At 55.2% G+C, this 12264-nt stretch overlaps 1 protein-coding gene across 50 annotated transcripts in view; it reads left to right on the forward strand.

Moving 5' to 3' along the window:
* ABLIM2 (actin binding LIM protein family member 2) overlaps positions 1-12264 on the forward strand; it is a 198989-nt gene that overhangs the window by 50657 nt on the left and 136068 nt on the right. For all 50 annotated transcript variants that reach the window (XR_013417723.1, XR_013417724.1, XR_013417740.1 and 47 more), the window contains exons 2-3: positions 2588-2731; positions 11881-12064. Coding sequence is in view for 25 of the 50 variants with exons in the window: in XM_078003108.1 (XP_077859234.1) it covers positions 2588-2731; positions 11881-12064 (328 nt within the window). In the remaining 25 variants the exon portion in view is untranslated. The remainder of the gene's footprint in view (positions 1-2587; positions 2732-11880; positions 12065-12264) is intronic.

Raw genomic sequence — 12264 nt, forward strand, 5'->3', positions numbered from 1 at the left:
CGCTCAGCCCAGACACCAGGCAGACCAGAAGAGGGGGCTGAGACTTCCGCCTTGGAGCAGCTCTTGTACTCAGGGGACAGGCGGTTGGGGGCCAGTGCCCCGGCCTCCCTTCCTTCCACGGGAGAGCTGGGACATGCTCCGCAGGGTTTCCTGGACATCCCCAAGCCCTGAGGCTCCTCTCCCACGTGGGGAGCAGCTCAACAACACGCCTGCCAGCAGCTTTCATCTTCCCTGCTCCTCACTCCGGCCTGGCACCTGGGGCCCCCGAAATAGACCACTGCACCCACAGCCTTGTCTTCAAGACTGGATTCAGGGGAACCCAGACCGAGACAGGGGGAGCTGGTGTTAGAGTGCTGTGGAAATAAAGGAAGACGTGAGGACAAGTAGAGGTGACTTTCTCAGACCCACTGTGGCAAGGGAGTTGACCACATGGGCAGGCAAGTGGTGGGGAAGCCTCCGAGCGGGAAGGACGGCTCCGGGTGAGCCCCCATGGAGGCTGTTGGCCTCGGAGGACTGGAGGTGGCTCCTGGAAGGGAGGCATCCCATGTGACTGGTTAGGGGTGTATTTGGCTTCCTCAGAATGATCCTAACTGGAAAGCGGGGGCACGAATTAGGATGGCTGTCAGTTTCGAGTCAAGTCCTGGCCATGTGGGACCCAGTTATTGTTTCGCCTCCTGGTTGTCGAGGAAGAGCTGTCGCCTCCCTGTGAGTCTGCCAGATAGCTGGCTTCCCGGCTGGGTGCCAAGGCCGGACTGGACTCCTGGGCCGGCAGCTGCAGGTGTGGGCTGAGCTCTGCCTTTCTCTGGGCCTGGCCATTGTCTGTGTGTTCAGTCTCTCAATGAGATGGTTCGGGGTGAACTTGGCCTGAGCAGAAGGCGTGGGGCACAGCGCTGGCCGAGTGAAAGCCCGCCCTGGGCTGCTGCACTGGGGTGGGCCTTGCTGTTGGTGGCTCTCCCTCCCAGACGAGGAGTGGCTGGCAGAATGCAGAGGGGAGGGGCTTGGCGCCTCGGCCCCTCGGCCCCCACCTGTCTGACAGGTTGACCACTGCATTCACTTCCCTGGCTTCTGTAACAAGTGACCACAAACTGAATGCAACACAAATTTATTAGCTTCCAGTTCCGGAGGTCACAGTGCCCACCAGGTCTTGCTGGGCTAAAATCAAGGTGTGAGAAGGGCTGGTTCCTTCTGGGGACTCCAGAGGAGAATACTTTCCTTGCCTTTTCTGGCTTCTCAAGGCTCCCACATTCCTTGGCTTGTGGCCCCTTCCTCTGCCTTCAAAGCCAGCAGTGTGTCATCTCCCTGACCTTCTTCCACGGTCACACCTCTGGCCACAGTCGCATCGTGTTCTGATTTTAAGGCCTCTGTGGTTATGTTGGACTCAGGTAGACAATCCAGATCATATCCCATCAAAGCCCTTAACTTAGTCACACCTGCAGCCCCTTTGGCCATGTCAGGAAGCATATACACAGGTTCCAGGGATTAGAAAGGGTACATCTTAGGGGCATTGTTCTGCCGACTGCAGTCCTAGCCACAGAACCTCCTACCTGCCGCCTGTGCCTGCCCTGGGCTCTGGGCCTTCAGTCCCCAGGCTGATTCATTCTTGCAGGCCAGCACTTGCTGAGTGTCAGCTGCTCCTCTCTGCCGGCCCCCCAGGAGCCACCGCCTGGGTCCTGCCCAGGTCCTGTGTGGCTGACTCTGTGCCTGGCAGAGCTCTACATCCAGCTCACTCACCTCCATCTACCAATTCCTCAAGCTTCAAAGCGATGCCAGCTCAACCACCTGGTGGTCACTGTTGCTCACCTGGCCGTCCCTAATGCCCACTGGGAGCCCCTCAAAGGGCAGACCTGAGGCTTCTGGGCCGTGGACCCCTGTCCTGGGCACTAGTCTCTGTAGCTGCTTTGGGAGGATGGGGATGAGGAGTGTGTCACCCTGCCTAGTTCCCGGGAACCCTCAGTCAGGCCCTGTGACCATCCATCCTGACCTGTCCATCCATCCAGCCACCCCTTAAACATCCTGTACTGTGGTGGCTTTAAGGGAGATTTAAGGGGACAGCAGCAATATTCAGCTCCATGTCCCAGGACCCAGAGGGAAGTTGAAATAAGCTCCCCTTAGGACCATGGCTGCTGTACTTGCAGAAGAGAAGATTTGGTGCCTGCTACTGAGGGTTGCTGAGCTTACAGGGGGGTGCCTTGTCCCTGAGACCCCAGAGGGTAAGGCCGTGCCAGGTGAAGGCAGCTGTGGTTGGGTCATCTTTCAGGTGGGGAGGTGGTGGCCTCATTGCCATAGGTGTGCATGTGCATGAGAACCCCGGGCCCCTCCCTGTGTGGGGCTACGGTAGACAGGAGCCCACATTGGCGGTTAACCAGTTGGCCTTTGCCCTCTGGCCCCTCACCCCTCTGTAATCTGACTCCTGTGGGTTCCCAGGCAAAAGAAGACAACAGACCGACCCTGATGCCCTGTGGGACTTGTGCTGGTGGGCGCGGGGCCTGCTGGGAGGGTCAGCTCTGCGTCCTCACACCCCTGTTGTGCTCACCTTTGTGCCTCACACATCCACCCTTGAACACTCTTCTTCTCTCTTTCCCAACAGTGTCGCAGCCCCAGGCTGCTCCCAGCCCGCTGGAGAAGTCGCCCAGCACGGCGATCCTGTGCAACACGTGTGGAAATGTGTGCAAGGGCGAGGTGCTGCGGGTGCAGGACAAGTACTTCCACATCAAGTGCTTCGTCTGCAAAGGTGAGTGTCCCCCGATCCTCTGCAGTGTGGCCCCTGAAACAGGCCTCCCAGTGGCGATCCCAGGCCCTCATAGCATCCTGGGAAGCTCTGCTCAGGCCTGGGATATTGGAGAACACTCTAGGTACAGAATCTTCATAGGACAGTGTGATCTTTTCAACACAGCCTTGTCTCTTGTGGGTGTGATGGAGAAATCGCCAGAGTGGGGAGGGTCAGGGGATGAGGGTCCAGGTCCCCAGGGGTGTCCTCATGTGGCTACACCCAGCCTCAGAGAATTCTGGTCCTGGGGCCAAAGGAAGGTGGTCACCTGAGCACTGCAGCCACACAGGTAAATAAATGGTCGTGGTCAGCTGCGTGAACTCAGCAGTGGGGGACACGCGGGACCTTTGCTGGACCACAGGCATGCGGGCACCCCCACCCAAAGTAGCACCGAGAACATTACCATTATTCCAGACTAAAATCACTTCAATTTCTCTATGATTATAAAGCAATAATGTAAATAATCTACTAAATTCCAATAATCCTGAAAAGATGAGAAAAAAGCAAAACGAACAAAAAAAATCACATGAGGCCCCGCCAACCGAGATGGCCTGTGCCGAGTCTCCCTCCAGCCTGTTCCTCCTTCCTACACAAAGATAGCACATGTGCCCTCGCTAATTTTCTAAAATTAGATTAAAAATAGCACTGAGGAAGGGATGTGCAAATCAAACCAATTTGATGGATGTCGATGCGAGGAGTTTGCAGTTTTAAAGGAATTACATTAAGGACACTGCAAATCCCTGCTGCGGTGTGTGGCCCGTGCCTGCCTGCCTTCTGCAGGTTCCGTATGACGAGCCCCTGGGCCATTTGGAGATTCACACTCGCTTAACCATAATGACCCTCGATGAACCCTAGTGTGCTGACGGTGTGCTTTTTTCTGGGCAAACAAAACTAGGAAATGTGCCACAAGCAGATAATTGGGCATCATGATTTTCATCAGGCGTCGCATGGCCCCCATGTGATGGTTGTGGGCTGCATTCATCCGCTCCACAAAGGCTCCAGGAGGCCCTGCTGTGCGCCAGCCTCTTGAATGTTCTAAAGACCAAGAAAGCACAAGCTTTAGCATGGCTGCGTTCACTGTCTGGTGAGGGAGATAATGTTAGGTAAGGTGTGCAATACGATTTGAAAAGGTGACTTTTTATAGTAAAAACCAAGCACATGTGTGTAGCGGGGGATGCCCACAGGGAAGGATTTCGAAGACTCCAGAAAGGACTTCACAGGGGAGGTGGCGTGCTGTCTAGAACCTCAAGAGAGTAGAAATCTGCCTGTCAGAAGAAAGGCCGCTCCAGATGGAAGGGAATCATCCCGGCACCAGCCGTCCAGGGGGGACATATGACTGCGCTTCAGAAAGGGGGACACTGAGGTCTGGAAGCTCCAGGAGCTTGCCCAGGGTTTGCATTCCAGGCATGTCTGCAGCCCCTGGGCTAGGGTCTTCCCTCCTGGGTTTCTGTGGAGGCGCCTTGAGGGTCTCCCGGGTATGGGGGAGCAGCAGGAGGGGAGCAGGTGCTGTCTCAGCCCTGCCCATCGGAGTGCAGACATTGTCCACTAGTCCGCTTCGTGTTTGCAGGCGCAGTGTAAAGACTGTGTGTAGAGTCCTGTTGCTTGAAAAGGAAGCTTGAAAACAATGGCCTAGACTCTTCTGCTGCTAAAAGGGGACCATCTGAGAACTGACCCTGGTGCCGCTGGTCCTGGAGGAGGCCTAAGTCCACAGCACGGCAGCTGGGGCCCTGCAGGGGGTTGGTGACTTACGGAAGATGCTGAGCCCAGCCAGCTCTCCACTGGCCCTGGGACCCCGAGGGGGCTGCACCATTTCTGGCAGGAGTGGGAATGCCCTGGATCCCTTGGGCTGAGGCCGACCCCAGCCCCGCCCCTCAGAGATGCTGGGACTCTGTCCAAGGATATGGGTGACCATCAGAGACACCACTGGGGGTACTCAGTGCCCCAAGAATCACCTGGATGGGGGATTGCCTGCACATCTACAGCCTGGCTCGGCCCTCAGTGAATTCCGCCCACAGCACCCTGATGCCCTGGGTGCCCCAATACCACTGCCCTGCCTGACAAAGGCAGCAGGAAGCCCAGTTCTCGTGTGCGGACCCAGGCCTGAGGTCTGCTTTGGAAGAATGATTAAGTTCTGGGAGCTGCTTTGGAAGAATGATTAAGCGAACAGCACCCTGTCCAGCACACGCAGGGAAGGATTTGTTTTCTGGGAGTGAGAGCACGAGCTGTGGGTGTGAGTGTGGCCGGCCCCCATCCTCCCACATTTCCATAAACAAGCAGGTGGTCCACCTGCCTTCCCAAGCCTCAGGATCCCCGCCTGGGCTGCAGAGCGAAGGGAGTGTGTCAGCGCCAGGGGCACTTGCCTGGGAGAAGGGGTGGCCTCCGCCCTGGCCTTTCTCTCCCTGCAGCTGGTGGATTTCATGCTTTTCATTAGGGCTTTCCAGGGCATCGTGGGATTTGTCTGGTCTAATTTTTTCAACTCTCCATAAAGATACATTTGCCACATTTCTGGAAAGCAAAATCCATTAGATGCCTCTTTTTAAAAGCCTAGTTTAAAAGACAAAGGGGAAGCTTGCACTTTATTTGAAAGGATTTCCGTAAGCACAGACCTTGGGCCTGCAGCAAAATGCATCAGATCTGAGTCAAGTTCATCACCTCCTGTGACCCAGGGGACTCATGGGTGGTGGAAACTGCCCGGGTTCCCCTCCTGTGTCACATGGGCAGAGGCCACTTCAGCCTCCTCCAGTGGGTGTGGAATAACCATAACCCCTTCCTCGCCAGCTACAGGCGGTGGGATGAGACAGTGTCAACGGCAGGCTGACCCAGGGCCAGGGACTCACACTCCATCACCTAAGACAGTTAGTGACCATGGGCTCCAGCAGTGGCAGGGGTCTGAGGGCAGGTCGGTGCCAAGATCCACCACATACCCACCCACAGCCAGGTAGAGCCTCACTGTGTGCCAGGCCTGTTGGCCCTGCAGATGCGGCAGCCAGGGCAGTGACCACCCCTTCTCCTGGGAAAGCTCTGCCTTCGGTGGGTGGCCTCTGCGCTGGAGAATGGCACAGAGTAACTAAGATTTCCTGCAAGCTTTCAAATGAGCTGCATTTGTTTAAGCCTGAGGACTGTACAGTCTTGGATGAGTCTTCTCTCCAGGCTCTCATGAGAATGCAGCTTATGAATCATTGAGGGTGCTTTGGGATGAATAAAAAGAAGACCCAACTCATAAATATCCAACATGGATATTTATCATCTTAACACGAAGTCTGAAGGTAACCCCATACCCCTACCCCAGGGTTGGCTAATTAAACTACTGACTAGGGTTTAATTAGAGAGAGACGTTCTCTCTCCCACACAGCACCCTGTGCCTGTCATCGGTGCCTCTCCTCATGGTCTCAGATGGCTGCTGTTGCTCCAGCATCATGTTCTCACCGCATGGCATCCAGCCTGGAGGTGTGCACAGGCAAAGGCTCTCTCCTCGCATAATCCTCCCTCTCATTAGGGAGGAGAGCCCTTTCCTGAAGTCCCCATAGACTCCCCATATGACTCATTGGCCAGAACTCGGTCACACATTCACCCCCACTGGCAAACAGGAACGGGGAGATCGTGGCTGACTTAGCCCAATCATGGCCGTCCTCGGGTAGGCACATTACCAGGTGAGCCAAAGCAGCGTCTGTTCGCAGGGAAGACAATTGTATCACAACCTAATTCTGATTCAAGAGGTCCCACTATGTTGGGTTCCCACTCCCCAGGCACTTGTGCCTCAGTTTACCTGGGAAATCTGTGAAATCGTATGATTATCGTCTTGTCTATGGCTGCCCCAGGCTTGGGCATTCAAATTCCATCTCTGCCACCCATAGCTCATGTGGCTCTTAGGCAGGTGCCTCAACCCGGTTTTTCTAAGTAAAGGCATTAAACAACTATTTATTGAGCATTTACTGTGTGCCAGGCACTGTTCAGGGTGTATGGAAGATAGCCATGAACAAAACAGACATCCTGTCCTCTTGGGGACCAGTTCTAATGCAAGGAGACAGACAATAAACACAATAAAGAATAAATAAGCGAATTTCATCATGTGCTAGAAAGTGAGTCCTGCTAGGGAAGGAAAGATGCAAACTGGTGGTCAGGGTGGGCCTCACGGAGGAGGTGACCTCTGGGCAAAGCCTGTTGGAAGGAGGTGAGGGAGTTAGTGAGGGAAGAGTGTTCCCACCAGAGGGAACAGCCAGTACAGAGACCCGGAAGCAGGCAGGTTTGGGAACAGCAGGAGGCCCACGTGGCTGGAGCAGAATGACCAAGGGGATAAGGGAGGTAGAGCCTCTGCATCCCTGCAAGGACTGTGGCTTTGACACCAGTGAGGAAGCGCAGAGGAGGGTCCTGCTCCATCCTTGTAGTTTCCCATGGATCTCTGGGTGCTTGCTGGTGCATGGAGGCCAGGTTGGGAGTCGGGAGGAGGGTAGAAGCAGGTGCAGGCACCTAGACTGGAGCCGATGGCGGCTGGGATGAGGGATGTGAAGATATCTCATTCTGGATGTCTTTGAGATCCAGCTGGCTCTGTCTTTACCCTACAAATGGGAATACATGTAGAACATAAATACATCAAATGCATAGCACAGAGTGCCTGTAAAAATGAATCTGGTTTACTTGGCCTTCAAAGGATGGCTGAGCTCTGAGCTCTGGGAATATGTTTTAACCATGATCTGTTGTCTCCTACTTGCAATGATGAAAAGATGAGGCCACGCCCACGTGTGCCCTCAGGAAAGCAGGCATTTTCTGGTCCAGCTGGAAGTGGAACTGAGCCAGTCCACGATTTTAGCAAGAGCCAAGAAAACAGGCAGGGAGGGAAGGACGTGTGTCCGGAGGAGAGTCCGTGAGCTGCGCACGTAAGGCAGGTGGAGTTGTCCCTGAGGACGCGTCCATCTGGGACTATAAATAGCCGCCTGTTCTAGGCGGTCTGGGAGGAATGAAGGAATGGTGCAAGATGCCTGCACACGTGCCTCCTGGGCATTCCAGGCGTTTATGAGAAACAGCCATGGGCCTCCAGCATCAAAGGGAAGCTCCAGACAGGTGGGCCTTGGACTCGGCCCAGGGCACTCCTTGTTCCGCACAGCCTGAGCTGCAGAGGGTGCCAGGAGAGTCAAGATCACATGGCAGAGTTGTGAAAGTCCCGGCAGGAGGACTCTCAGATGACGTCCACCCATCGCCCTGTTATTCACAGAAGGGGACCCTGAGCCGGGCTGGGCCAAGACTTGGAGCTGCGATGACTGGCCAGCCCTGGAGCCCTCGCCCAGGTTAAGGCTCACTCAGGCCCCTGGGGTTCTCTGTTTTCTTGTGTTTTGATGTGAATTGGCATCTCCTTCTTCCACTCTCCAATATAGAAAAATAGAGAGCAGCGGGTGGACAGCACCCTGGGTGGTCCGTGTTCGGATCTGGGTATATATTCCTCTCAGCTTTCCCCTTGTCTGGGTCTCTTTAAAATTTGAAAGCATGCCGGCCGTATGCCTGATTCGTTCACTTCAAATTAGTGTGTGGGCACTTTCTCACCATACAAATTCCTCACATTCATGTCAATATCCTCCCAAATTCCTTCCAAAGCATGGCTTGTTAAACCTCATCTCATTGATTTCTTTTTCTTTTCTTTTCTTTTTTTTTTTTTTTGAGACGGAGTGTCATTCTTGTTGCCCAGGCTGGAGTGCAGTGGCGTAATCTCGGCTCATTACAACCTCCGCCACCCGGGTTCAATCGATTCTCCTGCCTCAGCCTCCCAAGTATCTGGGATTACAGGCATGCACCACCACTCCCGGCTAATTTTGTATTTTTAGTAGAAACAAGGTTTCTCCATGTTAGTCAGGCTGGTCTCGAACTCCTGACCTCAGGTGATCCGCCTGCCACAGCCTCCCAAAGTGCTGGGATTACAGACGTGAGCCACCGCGCCTGACCTTCATCTCATTGATTTCTTACAGCCACCATGCAAGATTGGTATTGCTACCTCTATTCTACACATGAGGACTCTGAGGTTCAGAGAGGATAAGTAACTTGGTCAAGGTCACACAGCTGGGAAATGGGAGGAGCAAGGACTCAAGCCCAGGCTGCCTGACTCTAAAGCCCAGGGATCTATGTATGACATTTTACTGTATCTATAATGCAGGGAACATTGTTGCAACTGAATTTCTGTGACAGTCGTGGTCATTTCCTTGGGACAATCCCAGGAGAGGCACTGCTGGATCAAAGGGTGGGAAGTTTTCACATTCCTTGGAGTCAGTGCCAACTGGCATTCCAGAAAGTGGTGCTGATTCACCCTTTCCCCCCGGCCGCCACCCTCTCCTGCCTGTTTCTTGTAAATGACCACAGCATGCCCAAAGGATGGTGCTGCCGTCACCCCCACCTCCCCTGCCTCCTGCCAGTGTCTGTGCTAATTTGATAAATGACAAAACGCAATATAAGAACAATGTGTTGTGTCCTTAAGGACTTCTAAAATGACCAGGGAACTTGAACGTTTTATTTTTAGCAGACAGAGGTCTGGGGTTTTTGTTTCTGCTGTTGTTGCTGTTTTGTTTTTTGTTCTGAGATGGAGTCTCGCTCTGTCGCCCAGGCTGGAGTGCAGTGGAGCGATCTCGGCTCACTGCAAGCTCTGCCTCCCGGCTTCACGCCATTCTCCTGCCTCAGCCTCCCAAGTATCTGGGACTACCCGTCACTGTGCCCCGCTAATTTTTTGTATTTTTAGTAGTAGAGATGGGGTTTCACCGTGTTAGCCAGGATGGTCTCAATCTCCTGACCTCATGATCCACCTGCCTCGGCCTCCCAAAGTGCTGGGATTACAGGCGTGAGGCACCGCACCTGGCCAGAGGTCTGGGTTTTAATCGCCTTGTGGTGACCTTGGCATACTCAGGACAGCTAGAATCTGACCAGCAACCTCCCAGGTAACGGCTGGGGCTGGACGTACTCACTTGCCTGGTGCTCCCAGGAGTGGACTCACGGTGCTGGAGTGGGGCACCAGAACCACTGCCACATGTTCCTCCTTTAAGGAACACCCCACACCATCATGTCTTTATGAAGAGTAGAGAAATTGACAAATGCCAGAGCCGTGAGTGCCGTGAGCCCGATCACCATCCAGCGACTGTCTTGGTGCGGGTGGCGCTGATATCAGAATACTAAGATGCCCCAAAGTGAGGCCCCCAAGTCTCTGGTTCTCCCCAGTTGGGATGTATTTGCTTGGTCGACACTATGGTGCAAGATCAGACAAAGCATTTTCATCCTCAGCCCGGGTTTCCTTCTGGATTTTCATGAGCCAGAGCGTGGAGTGCAGAGCTAGGGCACCCTGGCCCGGGGCTGAGGCCCACCTGTCTGCAGCTTGCCTTTGATGCTGGGAGTCCTTGGCTGTTTCTCATAAATACCCCAGAACACCCAGGAGGGGCGAGTGCAGGCATCTCACACCATGTCCTCATCCCTCCCAGACCGTCTAGACTGGGTTTCATTCTGGGTTTTCATTCTCACATTGAGACAGAATTCAGAATCAGCATCTCCGGCTCGGGCCTCTTAGGACCAGCCATTACAGCAGCAGCCAGGGCCTCGATGCTGAGCCAGGCAGGACTCAGGTCTCAGGTCGCACTGGCTCACAGGATGCTCATCTGTGCTGCCGTGAACCCCTCTGAAGTAGATTCTGTGTGCTAGATGAGGACAAGGAGGCCCAGAGAGGTTAAGGAACTTGCCCAGGGACACAGCGCACTATGCAGGTGGAGCTGGGATTTGAATCCCCGCAGCTCCTGCATCTGGAATCTCAGCTGTTCGGTTGACATCTCACCATATCAGAAGAGCAAACATCTCTTTGTAGAAATGGAGAAAACTAAACGCCGGAATACAGGCTTTCCAGTCGCTCTGGTGCTTCCAGCCAGTTTGTTTCCAGAGCGCTGTTGGGGGTTTTGTAGGCAGATGTTGAGGGTCTTGCTTTGGACTTGATATCCCACTGGATGCCCTCGAAGGAATGATGTAACCTTTCACTTTAAAGGTGCGCGTATTCACAATATGCAGAAACGACATCCTTTGCAAGCAGTTAACATTGTAATGACAACTTTTAGATGTCAGCTTTAAAATATATGAGGGCTACATGGTTTCTCAAAGCCCCTCCTTGGTGGCTGTGAGCTGCACTGACCCAGCAGGCAGGACCCAGGACTGACCAGGCCAGAGGGGCTGGGGCTGCAGGGGGTTCCTCTGTGATGCTAGCAGGGAGGGGCTGGGCCAGCCAGGCCAGGGGAGGCTGTGGGCTGCTCCCTCTGAAACCACGCATGGCCTCCACGTGGCCCTGGCACTGGAGGGGAAGCTTATGGGAGGAATGCACTCGTGCTCAGGACAAGGACTCAGGGCCTCTGAGCTGGTGATGACCAGCAGGTCGTCCTGAGGGTGAGTGTTCCCTTCCCCACCTGGCAAAGACCCCTCGGCCCTCCATAGAACTCCAGGGCTTCAGCTTCCTGGGGCGGGTGTGTGTTGGGAAAAGAGAAAGTTCTTTCCTTTCGGGAACCCGCAGGCTCTCTCCTCCTGCAGCGCTGGCCTTGTTCACACTGTAGGGAGACAGGCACCGAGGACCGTGAGGGCATGGAGACCCAGAGGAGTGCGGGAGGGGGCTGGGAAGTCTCGAGCGGGGCTGGAGGCACCAACCACAAGGACCTAGTCTGTCCTCCTGGGAACCTTCGGCCCCAGCACAGAGTCTAGCACACAGTAGGTGATCAGGCCTTCCTGATCTATATGCCCAGTGCTGGAAACAGCCCACTAGAGGACAGGAGAGGCTCAGGGGCCATTCCTGGCAGGGTCACAGAGGCTGGGGGCACCCTAGCCAGGGTGGGAGGCTGGGCAGCCCCTCAGGAGAGCCTGGCTCTTGTCCCAGCCAGCGCCCTTTTCCCAAGCTTCTGTAAGGAAAGTCCACTCACCACCAGGCCAGGGGCCAGAGCCGGAGTCTGTCCCGGGAGCCTGGCCCACCAAGAGTTGAGTGAGCCACCCCAAGTGTGTGCTGAGGCCTCGCTGCCTGTGTCAGGTGGTGGTGCGTGTGTGGAGGGGGGTCCACCTGGGGCCTGAGGGATGTGGAGATGGTCCCCTCTGCCGCTAACACCGCCTCGCCCGTCCTCCCCCAGCATGCGGCTGCGACCTAGCCGAGGGCGGCTTCTTCGTGCGGCAGGGCGAGTACATCTGCACGCTGGACTACCAGAGGCTCTACGGCACCCGCTGCTTCAGCTGTGACCAGTTCATCGAGGGTGAGGTGGTGTCGGCGCTGGGCAAGACCTACCACCCCGACTGCTTTGTGTGCGCCGTCTGCCGGTGAGTGAGCGGGCACCTGGCCTCCGCTGCCCCGGCCTTCCAGGCCTTTCTCCTTCCCTCCCTCCCTTGCTTTCTTCCTCCTGCTCCCTCCCGTGATCTGCCCTCTGCGTCCTGCAGCGAGGCTGTCCCAGGGCCCACAGTCTGCACCCTTCTGTTGCAGTGTGTCCAGAGGCCTCCCTGTAAGGGCAGGGGTGGGCTGC

Source organism: Macaca mulatta, chromosome 5 (assembly GCF_049350105.2).
Source record: "Macaca mulatta isolate MMU2019108-1 chromosome 5, T2T-MMU8v2.0, whole genome shotgun sequence".
NCBI classification, from domain to species: domain Eukaryota; kingdom Metazoa; phylum Chordata; class Mammalia; order Primates; family Cercopithecidae; genus Macaca; species Macaca mulatta.